We start from the raw sequence: 16,210 nt of genomic DNA, 5'->3' as shown, positions 1-16,210 counted from the left end.
CTTGGAACATCCTAAATTCCCGGAAGGTTCTATATAAATGCAGTGAGCTCCTGCAGGTAGAAGGACAAGGCCGAAATATGGAAACTAGGAGCAAGAGTAGGCCATTCGGCCCTTCGAGCCTGCTCCGTCATTCAATGTGATCGTGGCTGATCTTCTATCTCAATGGCATGCTCGTTTACCTCCCGTTTATCCCCCCCGCCCCCACTACCCCGCACATGCCCACACCCAACACAATATGAACTCCCTGTCTGGCACAATCAGAGACACGCAGCCGCCTCTCTACCTGCAAACTACATAAGACCATAAGACATAGGAGCAGAATTAGGCCACTCGGCCCATCGAGTCTGCTCCGCCATTCAATCATGGCTGATATTTTCTCATCCCCATTCTCCTGCCTTCTCCCCATAACCCCTGATCCCCTTATTGATCAAGAACCTATCTATCTCAGCCTTAAAGGCACTCAAAGATTTGGCCTCCACAGCCTTCTGCGGTAAAGAGTTCCACACATTCACCACCGTCTGGCTGAAGAAATTCCTACCTCATCTCAGTCTTAAAGGATCGTCCCTTAGACTGAACGTCCACTCCACGTCCACTCTATCCAGGCCTCGCAGTATCCTGTAAGTTTTAATAAGATCCCCCCTCATCCTTCTAAACTCCAACGAGTACAGACCCAGGGTTCTCAACCGTTCCTCATACGACAAGCTCTTTATTCCAGGGATCATTCTTGTGAACCTCCTCTGGGCCCTTTCCAAGGCCTCAGCACATCCTTCCTTAGATACAGGGCCCAAAACTGCTCACAATACTCCAAATGGGGTCTGACCAGAGCCTTATACAGCCTCAGAGGTACATCCCTGGTCTGCACATGGACTGCAGTGGGGCTATGAGTCATCTCTGCCTCATGTTGAGCCGTTTTTTCTGAATTTGTGGCCTTGCCACTGGGGTCCCAGTTCCCACTCAGTGAAGTGAGTGTGGGGGTGGCCAGGCCTTGGCACCACCATTGAGGTCATTCATCCTTTTCCTGCACTGCCGGGCTGCCCTCTGGTGAAGGCAGTTGGCTCTCACCACTCTGGCGACGGCCTCCCATGCAGGGTTGGTGTGGCGGGCGGGCCTCCTGCTTCCGTCCCTCGGATAGAGGACAATCCCTCCTCGCCCTCCTTCGCATTCAGCAGTACCCCCGGTGGCGCGTCGCTGAATCTGGGCCAAGGCGCGACTCGGGTTCAGCGTTCTTTGCCCCCGTCCGTTGATAACGGCGCGATAAAGCAGTCGCTGTCCTTGAACAAAATGGCGCCCGGATAGGATGGCGGGGTCGCAGGGACAACTTCAGGAAACCCCTGGCTGCATAATTAATGAGAGCAACATCTCGCGATTCAGAACAATTTCCCATCATGCTCGGCGGTAGATAACACTCTCATTCCCCATCCTCCGCCACGGGACTTAGGCCTGGAGTAGAAAATCCAGGCCTCTGTTTCTAAGGGGGTTACATAGGAAACCACAGCAGAGACAGGCCACTCGGCCCAATCGGTTCATGCTAGTTTTTATGCTCCACTTACGTCTCCTCCCATCTTTCTCACCCAAATCCAACATCGTAACCCTCTATTCTCACGTCCCTCACAGGCTTGCCTAACTTCCCCTTAAACACATCCATATTATTAACTTTCACTGCTCCCTGCGGTAGCGAGTTCCACATTCTCACCACTCTCTGGGCGGAGAGCGTTCTTCTGAATTCTCGAGTGGGTTTCCTGGTCACTGCCGTATATTGAAGGCCTCCCGTTACGTTCTGGCTCCGCGAGATTACACAATGGCCTGAATTTTCTGTCCCTTCCCACCGACAGTATTTTCTAGTCCCGCCGATTGCGACACTCTCCCCCCTCCCCCACCCTCCTCCCCTCACATCGGCGGGGCCGCAAGATCCCTCTGCTGGCCAATGCCGAGCAAACTGTCGTGCTCAGTACACTGGTCTAACACTGGCCGCAATTGGATGCAGCCGAGATCAGAAAGATACTCCAGACCTTGAAGTTAGTTCAATCAGGTTTATTGAACTAATAGCACCGTTAGCACAGTTCTCTGTGAGTTTGACTCTCTGCTAACTTAAGTGTGGTTACTCTGTCTGACTGAACCGGACTAGCTCTTAGCCACGTGGTGGAGGTGTGAGATTGAAACAACACCCTCGACTGACTCTCTAGATGTTCATCAGTGGAAAGAAGCGGAGTGTGAGCGCCTCGTGTCTTTTATAGTCCGATCCCACCCCTGAGTGTCCTGCCTGCTTATTGGTCATGTCCTGTTCTCTGTGTCCATTAGCTGATTGTCTGTATATCATTATGTGTGTGTGTGTGCCTGCATTTCATGACACAAACATCCACCGCTGGGGAGTGGGAGGGTGAGTTGAAATCCTGCCCGTTCTATCTGTTTCCACGCCATCAAAACCTTAGAACTTAGAACTTAGAACAGTACAGCACAGAACAGGCCCTTCGGCCCTCGATGTTGTGCCGAGCAATGGTCACCCTACTCAAACCCACGTATCCACCCTATACCCGTAACCCAACAACCCCCCACTTAACCTTACTTTTTAGGACACTACGGGCAATTTAGCATGGCCAATCCACCTAACCCGCACATCTTTGGACTGTGGGAGGAAACCGGAGGACCCGGAGGAAACTCACGCACACACGGGGAGGACGTGCAGACTCCACACAGACAGTGACCCAGCCGGGAATCGAACCTGGGACCCTGGAGCTGTGAAGCATTTATGCTAACCACCATGCTACCGTGCTGCCCTTTCAGCCCTTTTTAAAGACGTCAGTCAAGTCTTTGTTCAAGAGAATGGTCACCCATCTGGAAGTGTTTTCTGCACCCTCTCAAGCGTCTCGACATCCCTTTTTATAATATGCCGTCCGGAATGTCCGTGTTAATTCATGGGAGCAGCTTCCAGTGACTGGTTCCTGAGGGTATCAAAAAAAGGCAGCTGGGGAGATTCTGCAACCTCAATAGACAGCAATCCAATACATGGCCATTTCTGGTCACAGAGAGACCTAGAAGAGAGACCTTCGGATCACGTGATCGACCCACAACATTAGGAGTCTAATTTTGGGACCCAAACCTCAGGAAATGAGGTTTCTCAACTCTGAAAAGAAGCGACTAAGAGGCGAACTCTTTGAATAGGGCAGAAACTAAATGGAGAATGTGAGATCGAGCTGTCGTTTCCACTTGAGGTAAGACAGGAGGAAATGGACTCAGCCGCTATCAGCAGCAAAAGGCTCTGGGCCCTGGCAATATTCCGGCAATGGTGCTGGAGATTTGAGCTCCAGAACTTGCCTCACCCCTCGCCAAGCTGTTCCAGTACAGCTACAAGACTGGCATCTATTCGGCAATGGGGAAAATTGCCCAGGTATGTCCTGTACACAGAAAACAGGAGGAATCCAACCCAGCCAATTAGCTGCCCCATCAGTTTACTCTCGATCGTCTTGAAGGTGATGAAAGGGGGCTGGTTTAGCTCACCAGGCTAAATCGCTGGCTTTTAAAACAGGCCAGCAGCACGGTTCGATTCCCGTACCAGCCTCCCCGGACAGGCGCCGGAATGTGGCGACTGGGGGCTTTTCACAGTAACTTCATTGAAGCCTACTCGTGACAATAAGCGATTTTCATTTTTCATTTTCATTTCAAGGTATTGTCGGCTGCGCTAACAAGCGATAGTTGCTCATTAATGACCTGCTCACTGATGCTCAGTCTGGGCTCGGACAAAGTCACTCAGCTCCTGACCTCATTACAGCCTTAGTTCAAACATGGACAAAAGAGCTGAACTCGAGCGGTGAGGTGAGAGTGACTGCCCTTGACATCAAGGCAGCATTTGTTCGAGTCTGGCATCAAAGAGCCCTAGCTAAACTGGAGTCAATTAGAATCGTGGGGGAGGGGGGGGGGAGGTGGGGGGGGGGGGAGGGGGGGGGGGCTCTGCTAGCTGGGATCATACCTTTTTCCATCAATTTAGAGTAACCAATTATTTTTTCCCAATTATGGGACAATTTTAATGCGGCCAATCCACCTAACCTGCACATCTTTGGGTTGTGGGGGTGAGACCCACGCAGGCACAGGGAGAATGTGCAAACTCCACACAGACAGTGACCCGGGGCAGGGATCGAACCCGGGCCCTCAGAGCCGTAGGCAGCAGTGCTAACCACTGCACCACCGTGCCGCCCCTGGTTGGAGTCATACCTGGCTTAAAGAAAGATGGCCGTGGTGGTTGGAGGTCAACCATCTGAGCTCCAGGACGTCACTGCAGGTGTTCCTCAGGGTAATGTCGAAGGCCCCAATCATCTCCAGCTATTTCATCAATGACCTTCCCTCCATCATAAGGTCAGAAGTGGGAATGCTCCCTAATGATTGCATCCTTCTGCACTGTAAATTCTATGATTCTATGATTCTACTCCGCAGTCCAGATCCATATTTAGCAACATATGCCTGCAACAGAAGTGGACTCGCCAACACTAAACGCATTCAAATGGTCATTGGATAGACATATGGACGATAAGGGAATAGTGTAGATGGGCTTCAGAGGGGTTTCACAGGTCGGCGCAACATCGAGGGCCGAAGGGCCTGTACTGCGCTGTAATGTTCTATGTTCTATGTTCTAAGGCCTGGACAACATTCACCTCAAACAAGTGCCAGGCAATTAACATTTCCAACAAGAGAGGATTGATGTGTTGGGTGTGCTGGGTCTGCGAGGACTGCGTTTACCAGAACAGTGAGAGAGACAGGCTACCAACACTTGTAGAAGTACAACTCTATTTTATTTAACTATGAGCTGTTAAACATACTTGCACTGTGGGTTGACACTATGTTAGGTTGACTGGAGACCTGAGGCTAACCTGACCAGACTATCCTGCTAGCACATGGTGGGTGTTCGTGTTGCTGATCACGGTCTCTGGCTGTCTCAGAGGCTGCATCCCGAGAGAGCGGGAAAACTAGCGCCCTCTGGCTTTATTGTGGCCGTGACCTGTGATTGGTTGCTGTGTTCTGTGTGTTGATTGGTCTTTCAGTGTGTCAGTCAGTGTCTGTCTATGCGCCATCATATACTTGTGTGTATATTATGACAAGGATCTAACCATTTTCCCATGATATTCAGTGGCATTACCATCATTAAATTCCCCACCAACAACATCCTGGGGGTTACCATTGACCAGACACTGAACTGGACCAGCCATGTAAATACTGTGACTATAAGAGCAAGTCAAAGGCTGGGAATCCTGCGGTGAGTAACCCACCTCCTGGTTCCGAAAAGCCTGTCCACTATCTACAAGGCACAAGTCAGCAGTGTGATAGAATGCTCTCCACTTACCTGGGTGAGTGCAGCTCCAACAACATTCAAGAAGCTTGACACCATGGTGCAGCACGATGGCGCAGTGGTTAGCACTGCAGTCTCACGGCGCCGAGGTCCCAGGTTTGATCCCGGCTCTGGGTCACTGTCCGTGTGGAGTTTGCACATTCTCCCCGTGTTTGCGTGGGTTTCACCCCCACAACCCAAAGATGTGGGCAGCACAGTAGCATTGTGGATAGCACAATCGCTTCACAGCTCCAGGGTCCCAGGTTCGATTCTGGCTTGGGTCACTGTCTGTGCGGAGTCTGCACGTCCTCCCCGTGGCTGCGTGGGTTTCCTCCGGGTGCTCCGGTTTCCTCCCACAGTCCAAAGATGTGCAGGTTAGGTGGATTGGCCGTGATAAATTGCCCTTAGTGTCCAAAATTGCCCTTAGTGTTGGGTGGGGTTGCTGGGGTTGTGGGGATAGGGTGGAGGTGTTGACCTTGGGTAGGGTGCTCTTTCCAAGAGCCGGTGCAGACTCGATGGGCCGAATGGCCTCCTTCTGCACTGTAAATTCTATGTTAAAAAAAAAAAAATGTGCAGGGTAGGTGGATCGGCCACGCTAAATTGCCCCTTAATTGGAAAAAATGAATTAAGGTACTCTAAATTTTTTTTAAAAGGAGCTCGACACCATCCAGGACAAAGCAGCCCCGATCGATTGCTCCCCTTGCACAAACATTCACTCACCCCACCACAGACGCACAGTGGCAGCCGTGTGTACAATCTACAAGACACACTGCAGTAACTCGCCAAGGCTCCTTAGGCAGCATCTTCCAAGCCAGTGACCTCTACCGTCTAGAAAGACAAGAGTAGCAGATACCTGGGAACCCCACCACCTGGAGGTTCCCCTCCAAGCTTCCCACCATCCTGACTTGGAAATATATCGGTCGTTCCTTCGCTGTCGCTGCGTCAAAATCCTGGAACTCCCTCCCTAACAGCGCTGTGGGCGTATCTACACCCATTGCGCTGGCAATAAATGCCAAGAAGGCGGCTCACCACCACCTTCTGAAGGGGAAATTAGGGATGGGCAACAAATGCTGGGCCCAGCCAGCGACACCCACGTCCGGTGAAGCTATAAAAAGGGAATCTTTAGGACAATGAGTTCCAGCGACGCCCTTGAACGAATGAAAGAGAAACTGCCAATGGGAACCTTCTGGAAAACCAGCAAAGCTCCCCTTGCTGGTGCCCCCAGCTTCGATTCCTGTCTCACCCATTCAGATGGCTGCCTTTCACAACGCCTCTCCCAGTTAAGGCTGAGCCTCATTGTAGAACCTCACGCACACTCAGACACCGCAAGGTTAAATAAAAATCCAGAGCAGGTGGGTTCGAAACATTCAAAACCTGGTACACAGATAACCCCCTCTGTTCGACCAATTTTCCAGCTACCCCCCGATGCAGACAACCCCCCCCCCCCCCAACTATATGGGCCATTCTTTTCCCGTACCGGCCTCCCCGAACTTCAGCCATTCTTCATCTTCCGTCTTGGACTGCGATTCAACCACATGGTGCATAGCACCTAGAACTCACCCTATTTCCCATCTGATGTCCCCCCCCCCTCCCGCCCCCCCGAACCCCCACCCCACACAGCAGCCGAGCCTCCCGGCAGGAGGTTGCCGAACAACAGTCGGGGTCGGGAATGGGGGCGTCCCTAACCCGGTTGAGGGCAGTCTAACCTGCTGCTCGAGGGGCGTGGGGCTTGGGATCTTTCTGTGCTGCCCTGTCTCGGGGGGCCCGGGCCTCGGGGGAAGGACACTTCACCAAAGCCCGGCCAACCGCAGAAGGAGCAGTCAATCAGCGGCCAAAAAAAGGAAAACAAGAGGTTGCTTACCCGCCTGGCTGTTCTCCATGTCTCTCTGCAAAATTGTTCCCTTCACAGTTCCGTGCTAGCGTGAGGCAATGTGAGTACGAAGGTGACCGGAATGGGTCTTGCTGTGCGACACTGTTCCCCGACAGTGAGGGGGTGTTCAGAACATCGCCGGCGTGTGTTTCAAAGGTTTGCCGTGCACTGGCCCTCAGCACTCTGATCACAGCCACTTCCTCTCAAGCTGTGAAAGCTCAGACCCATCTCCCAGCGATTACCATAAACCTCTGAATTCAGCTAAATACAGATTGCAGTACCGTCAGCAACTTAACTCGGAACTGCGCACCAAGGCAACCAGGGCTGGGCTGAGGACTTTTACCAGAATAGCGACTGGGTCAAGTCCTTTTTAAAACAAAAAACTCAATTTGCGGGACATGGGCTGGATTGCCCTGGAACCGAGTGAGATGGTCATGGAAGTGAAACGAAAATCGCTCAATGTCACAAGTCGGCTTCAAATGAAGTTCCTGTGAAAAGCCCCTAGTCGCCACATTCCGGCGCCTGTTCGGGGAGGCCGGTACGGGAATTGAACCCACGCTGCTGGCCTGTCTCGGCGTGCTTTAAAAGCCAGCGATTCAGCCCTGTGCTAAACCAGCCCCGATAAGAATTGCAGATTTCCCTTCAAGGACCTTTAATGAACCAGGTGGTTTTCACCGTCACCATTAGGCGTTTGATCCCAAGGCGCAATCCTGTGCCGGAAACGTAGCTCGCCACGGTGCAGCGTAGCCAATAGAAGCCGGGATATCCCGCTCCCGGGATCTACCCGGCTCACAACACCTCGCGAGATCTAATGCGATCTTGCCAGACGTTGCGATGTAAATCCGGCCCATTGTGGGCAGGATCACTTTTTAGCAAATCTGCATATTGGAGAGAGAGACGGCTAGTCTCACTTTAATGTGCAGCTTCCTGAGGTACCTGAGGTGTTGGGATCTCTCAGTACTGGTCTCCGCAAACAGGGGGCAGACAGAATGGCAGTCATGGGTTTGGAGGCCCCCAGGTGAACCCCCTTTGGGCAGCATGTTACCCTGGAACTGCTGGTGCCATTGAGGCACCCTGGCACTTCCAGCCTTGCACCCTGGCTGTGCCACCTGGTGCTAGCCTGGCAGGGGCACAGCCAGGTTGGCACTGCCAAGCTGCATGGGGTTGCCGGTCCCCTGCATGGGTGTTGGGAGGGTGTGGGGCTCCCTATCAGCACCCTGCCAGTTACAGGGACTTGGGATACAATATCTACGGGCTAAAGGGATCAGGGAACGCTGGAACGCCCGCCATGTCAAACACGGTGGACCAGTTCAGAGTGAGACAGTCCCGCAATATGAACTGAAAGGTGTGCATTTATTCAAAGGATTACGGTACCTGAGCCCGGTTCAATTTAGAAGGAAAGGGGAAATTGACGAGATTTCAGGAACTGAGTTTTAAAAAAAAGACCCAAATGGCTTCCTCTACATGACTGGCAAGGTTCAGTGAAATCTGAGACTTTCCCAATGCCCCCTCTCCCCCATTATTTTCATATTCTTTCATGGGCAGGGGGAGTCGGTGGCTGGGCCAGCATTTTTTGCCCATTCCTAATTGCCCTCGAATTTAATGGCTTTCTGGGCCATTTCAGAGGGGCATTTAGGAGTCAACCACATTTCTGTGGGTCTGGAGTCACGTGTAGGCCAGACCGGGTAAGGACGGCAGATTTCCTTCCCTGAAGGACATTAGTGAACCAGATGGGTTTTTACAACAATCGACCATGGCTTCATGGTCATCGTTGCTGAGGCTGGCTTTACGTTCCAGGTCCGTTGCTTGATAGAATTTGAAGCTTCACCGTGACGGGATTTGAACCCACGTCCCCAGAGCATTTGTCTGGGCCTCGGGATTACTAGTGCAGTGGCATTATCACAACGTCACCCAATGTTGCCATGGAGATGTCCTCCGTCCTTCTGTCCAACCTCTTCCAAGTGCCTGTAAATGGGGCGGTAATTAGGCCTTGCGACGGTTCGCTGGGCGGGTGGCAGGGTCAATCCCTGGAGCACTGCAACAATTTCCATGTTCGCCCGGGACATGTCCGCCTGTGGCTGGAGTCTCCTCTTCTGCGCCTCAACCATGGGCAGCGCAGCGTGCCCCACGCTTTGGACATCCTGTCACATGGCTCTGACATCTCGTCCCCAGGCCTTCCATCGCGGACTCCACCCTTTCAGTGTTGGCCTGGGTACCACGCACTGTCGGCACCATCTCCTGCGCCTGAAGGAGGCTGGATTCGTCCGGCTGTACTTCCAGGTGCTGGAAAGTTGCTGACACAAATCTCCTGTAAATCCTGGCTCTGTGTCTGCATCTGTACCAGTGACGGGATCATACTTCCCAGAAGGGAGACTCCTGTGTGGATGAATGGAGGAGTTTCAGCTGTATTGCATTGCAGGTATTTGGTGCAGTGAGTGTTAAAAGTGGGATCAGTGCGTGTGTGACTGCTGCGGTCACGTTTTGAAAGAATTCCTAATTTGAAAGGCAACCGAGCTTTTGGCACCCAGGGGTGCAATTAAAGCATTGTAAAAAGCTTGGGCTAGTGGAATGTGGTTCAGATTAGGGGCATTCCCTGTGGAGTTAATTAGGTTTCAGCTTGGTAAGGTTATGACGCTACTGGGAAGAACTGCATTGCAGGCGTTTGCAGGGAAAGCGGGTCCGTGGAATTCCAACTGAAGCTGTGACCGGAAATCAAGCAGTTTTCTCTCTGCAGTTCAGTTAAAAGATGTCAGCGGACAGGAGAGCAGTGTGGCTGGAAAGGCGAACCGTTTCACGACGGCGGCAAACACACCTGGTCGCTGCCGTCGTGAAACGAGAGTGAGAAGCCTGTTTAGGGCTTGTAGGTGGCCTAGCAAGGAAAGAGCACCACGACTGTGCTCGGGAGGGGACAGGCCCGCGATCGGGGCCCACTGATCGTCGGGCCGGCGTCCAAATCGGACGCACTATTTCCCCTCCGCCGCCCCGCAAGATCAAGCCGCCACGTCTGTGGGGCGGCTGAGGGGAAAGACGGCCACCGCGCATGCGCGGGTTCAAGCCGTCAGCGTCACGACATCAGCCGCACATGCGCGGGTTGGGGCCGGCCAACCTGCGCATGCGCAGCTGACATCATTAGGCTAGCCGGCCGCGTCATTCTTGGTGCGACGCCCCCGCGGCCGAGATTTACGGAGCGCCGCTCCTAGCCCCGCCAGGACGGGAGAATAGGGGGCGAGGAGCGGCCTCCGAGACCGTCGTGAAACTCGGCCGAGTACACGACGGCCCTCCTGATTTTTCCCGGGAGCGGAGAATTCCGCCCCTTGTCTTTGAAACAGCATCAAAAGATCTCTCTTTCTGAAAGAATATCTCTGTAAAGCAGGTCTTCCTCTCAACAGTGGATTGAGAGCCAGGATGGTTTTCTTCGTTGTTTGCGTGGAAATAAAGATAGCAGTTGAGTATTCACTGAAGTTATTTGCATTGTTTAAGGAGTAATTGGGTTTGAATCCCACCAAGACAGATTAATTTACTAAAATAATTAAGTTATTTTCAGGAGTGACGTTAAAGATATTTTAATACTGTTTTTAAAAAAAGATTTCAGGGGACCTGGGCGTCGCCAGCTGCATTTATTGAGCATCCCTCGTGGCTGAGGGATGGACGGAGTGGATTTGCTCGGTCATTTTAGAAGTCATTGAAGAGTCAACCCCATTGCAGTGGGTCATGTAGGCCAGACCATGTAAGGGCAGCAGATTTCCCTCCCTAAAGGCCATTAGTGAATCTGAATCAGACGGGGTTTTACGACAATCGACGACGGTGTCATGGCCGTCGTTAGACTTTTAATTCCAGATTTTTAGCGAATTCAAATTTTCTGCTGTGGTGGGATTCGAACCCAGGACCCCAGAGCATTACCCTGGGTCTCCGGATTACTAGTCCAGTGACAAATCCAGTACGAGGGCGGCAGGGTAGCACTGCGGTTAGCACTGTTGCTTCACAGCTCCCGGGTCCCAGGTTCGATTCCCAGCTTGGATCACTGTCTGTCCTCCCCGTGTCTGCGTGGGTTTCCTCCGGGTGCTCCGGTTTCCTCCCACCAGTCCCGAAAGACGTGCTGCTCGGTAATTTGGACATTCTGAATTCCCCCTCTGTGTCCCCGAACAGGCGCCGGAGTGTGGCAATTTTCACAGTAACTTCATTGCAGTGTTAATATAAGCCTACTTGTGACAATAACAAAGATTATTATGCCACCAGCTCCCTGTATTAGTGATAAAGTTTGTTTTAATCTACCACTTAGGGGCTGGTTTAGCTCACTCGGCTAAATCGCTGGCTTTGAAAGCAGACCAAGCAGACCAGCAGCACGGTTCGATTCCCGTACCAGCCTCCCCGGACAGGCGCCGGAATGTGGCGACTAGGGGCTTTTCACAGTAACTTCATTGAAGCCTACTCGTGACAATAAGCGATTTTCATTTTTCATTTCACATCCCTATTTTCTGTGAAATCATTTCTGGAGCAAAGTATCCTCGCAGTCTTACAAACTTAAAATAAAATATTGGGGTTTCTGTCCAGTATCCTAGCAACTGTTGGGGTCTGGTCTGGTAATGCCTGGGATGGGGCAACCCTCTGACCACCCGCTCCCTCGGAAGTCCCTGCCTCTACCTGATGTGCTGCAGCTTGTGTGTGTGCGGCGCTCACCAGAGGGTGACCCAGGAGCCTGATCACTAACGTTACCCACCGAGGGGGTAGTCTCTGTGATGGTGGACGGTGCAGGTGACAGCAGTGCCGAGGCGTCGGTGTCTTCCCTGGAGTGGTGCTCCGGGGTGATCAGGGGGGTCCGGGATGGGAGGCAGCGACCCTGGGTGGCCCAGTCTCACCTGACGGGGATCCTGCATGATAAAGACATGGGGTGAAATCTTGGGAAGAACTGGTCTGTGAGCGAGGAGTGACTCACTTGTTCTAAGGGACATCTACTTGGCATTGGACTCATTTGTTTGGCACATGCCGACCTCCATCGCAGCCCTCTCCTCGGCCTCCCCCGTGAGGTGCTGGGGCCTTTCCTCGGAGAGGATGTGGACCTGGATATCTGGAATGCCCCTTCCCATCCTCTGGTGCCCCTGGAAATTATGGGCCATTTATCCTTGGGGACGCATAGGGGACATAGTGAGATGCTGGGATGCGGGTTTTGTAGAGGGCTGGTAACGTGGTATGTGTGCGCAAGGCTCCTGGCCACAGAGCACAGTACATGTGTTGGGGATTGATGGAGGATGGGTTGTCAGGGTGATGCAGGCAGGTGGAGTGTTGCTGGGCTCTAGGGGATTGGGGGGAGATGTGAGGAGTGAAGGACGGGGGGGTGATAATAATAACAATAATAATAATCGCTTATTGTCACAAGTAGGCTTCAATGAAGTTACTGTGAAAAGCCCCTAGTCACCACATTCCGGCACCTGTTCGGGGAGGCCGGTACGGGAATTGAACTCGCGCTGCTGGCCTCGTTCTGCATTACAAGCCAGGGGCACAGAGGTGGTTAATTATCCGAGCTGCTATAAAGGTGGTCATTCATCTTCTGATGGTATTGAGTGGTAAATCTCTTCTGCACCCTCTCTAAAGCCTCCACATCCTTCTGGTAGACAAGAATTGAACACTATACTCCAAGTGTGGCCTAACTAAGGTTCTATACAGCTGCAACATGACTTGCCAATTTTTATACTCAATGCCCCAGCCAATGAAGGCAAGCATATGCCTTCTTGAATACCTTCTCCACCTGTGTTGCCCCTTTCAGTGACCTGTGGACCTGTACACCAAGATCTCTCTGACTGTCAATACTTTACCATTCTACCATTCTACCATTCACTGTATATTCCCTACCTGCATTAGACCTTCCAAAATGCATTACCTCACATGTGTCCGGATTAAACTCCATCTGCCATCTCTCCGCCCAAGTCTCCAAATGATCTAAATCCTGCTGTAACCTCTGACAGTCCTCAGCTCTATCCGCAATTCCAGCAACCTTTGTGTCATCTGCAAACTTACTAATCAGACGGGTTACATTTCCTCCAAATCATTTATATATACTACGAACAGCAAAGGTCCCAGCACTGATCCCTGCGGAACACCACTAGTCACAGCCCTCCAATCAGAAAAACACCCTTCCATTGCTACTCTCTGCCTTCTATGACCTTGCCAGTTCTGTATCCATCTTGCCAGCTCACCCCTGATCCCGTGTGACTTCACCTCACTCCCTCTTCCTCAGCTCTTTTCCCTAGCCCTATCCTACCATCTCCTCACGTGACCCGGGGCCAGAATCCATCCTCTGGCGCACCTTGAACCATTCCAGCGACGCAGGAGCAGGAGCAGGAGCAGGAGTGGGCTATTCCGCCCATCGGGCCTGCTCCACCATTCAATACAGTCGTGGCTGATCGGGCACTTCAATGCCTTTTACACCCACTCTCCCCATATCCCTCAACGGTATTGTTCACCAGTAATCTATCAATCTCCGCTTTAAACGCACTCAATGACTGAGTTTCCACACCTTCTGGGGTAGTGTTATGAGCAGGACGAGGCCTACGGGACCAGGCCGATTCGGCTCCCCTTGAGTCTCCTGGAGTATGAACGACCCCGCTGCCGGGGGCGGAGATCTCTCATCAGCGGGGTGAACAATCCAGGGCATTAAACTTCCGGCCCGGGTGTGGGAGTCCCTTCGGGGAGTGGTGTGCATAGAGAGTTAATTCTTCGTCCATTAAACCTTTTGTTTCCTGACCCTCTCGTGGAGTCACTTCCTCGAATCGAACAGGCAGAAAATTGCAAAGAAACGTCTCCTCATCTGGGCCCGAAGTGGCTTCCTCCTTATTTTGAAATTGTGCCCCCGGTTCCAGACTTCCCAACCGAGGGAAACTTCTGACCCGTATTCCACCCTGTCCTTTAAGTGGGTATGTATTCTGTTACGTCCAAGGCGCCTTGTAAATGCAGGAATCGTTCGTGTTGTTGTAACACACTCCACTTTGATGAACACAAACAAGACCTGAGTGAGGTGGCCATGGAGGTGCCTACAGCGGTTTTTCGCTGTGACCCGGGCGTGAGATGTGAATGCTCTGCCAGAAGGTCATCCGGGGGGGGGGGGGGGGAGGTTTTCTGTCAGAAACCGATGGGTGAAAACACACTTCCTCCCAGCCCCATTTCAATCAAACAGCTCATTCTCGCTGACCTCATTAACCACACGTCTGACAACTCTGCCGATTATTGGACACAGCTGCAAAGTAAGGCCTCAGAGTCATGTTCTATTTTCAAGGATGGGCAACGTTTTCCTTTTAAAGCGGAAACAACCCCTTATCTTTCATTTTGTTTACCGAGTACGTTTCAAAAATGTTGATCTCGCTACCAGGGGTCCCTCCAGTCAGGAGATCGGCCGCCTCGGGCCTTTGTTTCTACTTTTGGATCTTCCTCTGCCGTAGCTTTGGAAATGAGGCAGAAGCGATGCTCACAAAGGCAACAGGAGTTCAGAGCAGATTGCGCAGGAACCAATTAGGGGACGTGACTTCATATACAACGGCATTACCATCGCTGAATCTCCCACTATCAACATCCTGGGGGTTACCCTTGGCCAGAACTGGACCAGCCATATAAATACTGTGGCTACCAGAGCAGGTCAGAGGCTGGGAATCCTGCGGCGAGTAACTCACCCTCCTGACTCCCCAAAGTCTGTCCACCATCTACAAGGTGCAAGTCAGGAGTGCAATGGAATACTCCCCACTTGCCTGGATGAGTGCAGCTCCAACAACGCTCAAGAAGCTCGCCACCATCCAGGACAAAGCACCCCGCTCTATTGGCACCCCATTCCCAAACATTCACTCCCTCCACCACCGACGAACAGTGGCAGCCATGTGTGTACCATCTACAGGTTGCACTACTGGAACTCGCCAAGGCTCCTTAGGCAGCACCTTCCAAACCCACGACTTTCTACCATCTAGAAGGACAAGGGCAGCAGAAACCTGGCAACCCCACCACCTGGAAGTTCCCCTCCAAGTCACTCACCACCCCGACTTGGAAATATATCGGCCTTTCCTTCACTGTCGCTGGGTCAAAATCCCGGAACTCCCTCCCGAACAGCACAGTGGGTGCACCTACACCTTAGGGACTGCAGAGGTTCAAGAAGGCAGCTCACCACCACCTTATCAAAGGCAATTAAGGATGGACAATAACTAGAATATCCATTGTCACACCATGGATGGTAGATAGTGTAGCTTCTGTGGAGAGGGTGTCATTTATGTCACTTGACCTGTGGCTTTACCCCCCAAGTTAATCAATTTCTTTTAAGCTAAGTCAAGCCTTTACGAAAGTGCCAGAGAAAGCAACATGGTCCCATATCGCAAAATATAAGATCCAAAATTGAACATGAATCCAATAAGATAGGCTACATTACAACACGGTAATCCAAGCAACTATTGCTCAAAAATTAGTTTCTTTCACCAAAGGCTTTGATCCTGTTCTTTAATTGATCACCAAGCCACTAATCGATCAATGAAGCCCGTTCCGATTTGCCTTATGTTTCATACAATGCGAAAGGAGGCCATTTGTCCCATCGAGGTCGCACCGGCCCTCTGAAAGAGTCCCCTACCCAGGACCACTCCCCAGCAAACCCGTAACTCCACCTAATCTTTGGATACTCAGGGTCAATTTAGCGCCACCAATCCACCTAACCTGCACAACTTTGGGCTGTGGGAGGAAACCGGAGCACCCGGAGGAAACCCACGCGGACAGAGAAACATAGAAAACAGGAGTAGGAGGAGGCCATTCGGCCCTTCTAGCCCGCTCCGCCATGGCTGATCATCCAACTCACTAGCCTGATCCTGCCTTCCTCCCCCATATAATAATATTTTATTGTCACAAGTATGAAGTTACTGTGAAAAGCCCCGAGTCGGCACATTCCGGCGCCTGTTCAGGTAAGCTGGTACGGGAATTGAACCTGCGCTGCTGGCCTTCTTTTGCATCACAAACCAGCTGTCTGGCCCACTGAGCTAAACCAGCCCTTCCTGTGATCCCCATTTTAA

At 52.0% G+C, this 16,210-nt stretch overlaps 1 protein-coding gene across 1 annotated transcript in view; it reads right to left on the bottom strand.

The window, feature by feature from the left end:
- Positions 1-7,355, bottom strand: part of LOC119956524 (cytohesin-3-like) — a 76,862-nt gene extending 69,507 nt beyond the window's left edge. Inside the window, exon 1 of the mRNA XM_038783813.1 lies at positions 7,176-7,355. Within this exon, the coding sequence (XP_038639741.1) occupies positions 7,176-7,194 (19 nt within the window). The 5' untranslated portion in view covers positions 7,195-7,355. The remainder of the gene's footprint in view (positions 1-7,175) is intronic.
- Between the last annotated feature and the right edge of the window lie 8,855 nt (positions 7,356-16,210).

The sequence above is a fragment of the Scyliorhinus canicula genome, chromosome 23 (assembly GCF_902713615.1).
Source record: "Scyliorhinus canicula chromosome 23, sScyCan1.1, whole genome shotgun sequence".
Classification (NCBI taxonomy): Eukaryota; Metazoa; Chordata; class Chondrichthyes; order Carcharhiniformes; family Scyliorhinidae; genus Scyliorhinus; species Scyliorhinus canicula.
The sequence above is the reverse complement of the archived record's forward strand: the minus strand, read 5'-3'. Positions and strand labels throughout refer to the sequence as shown.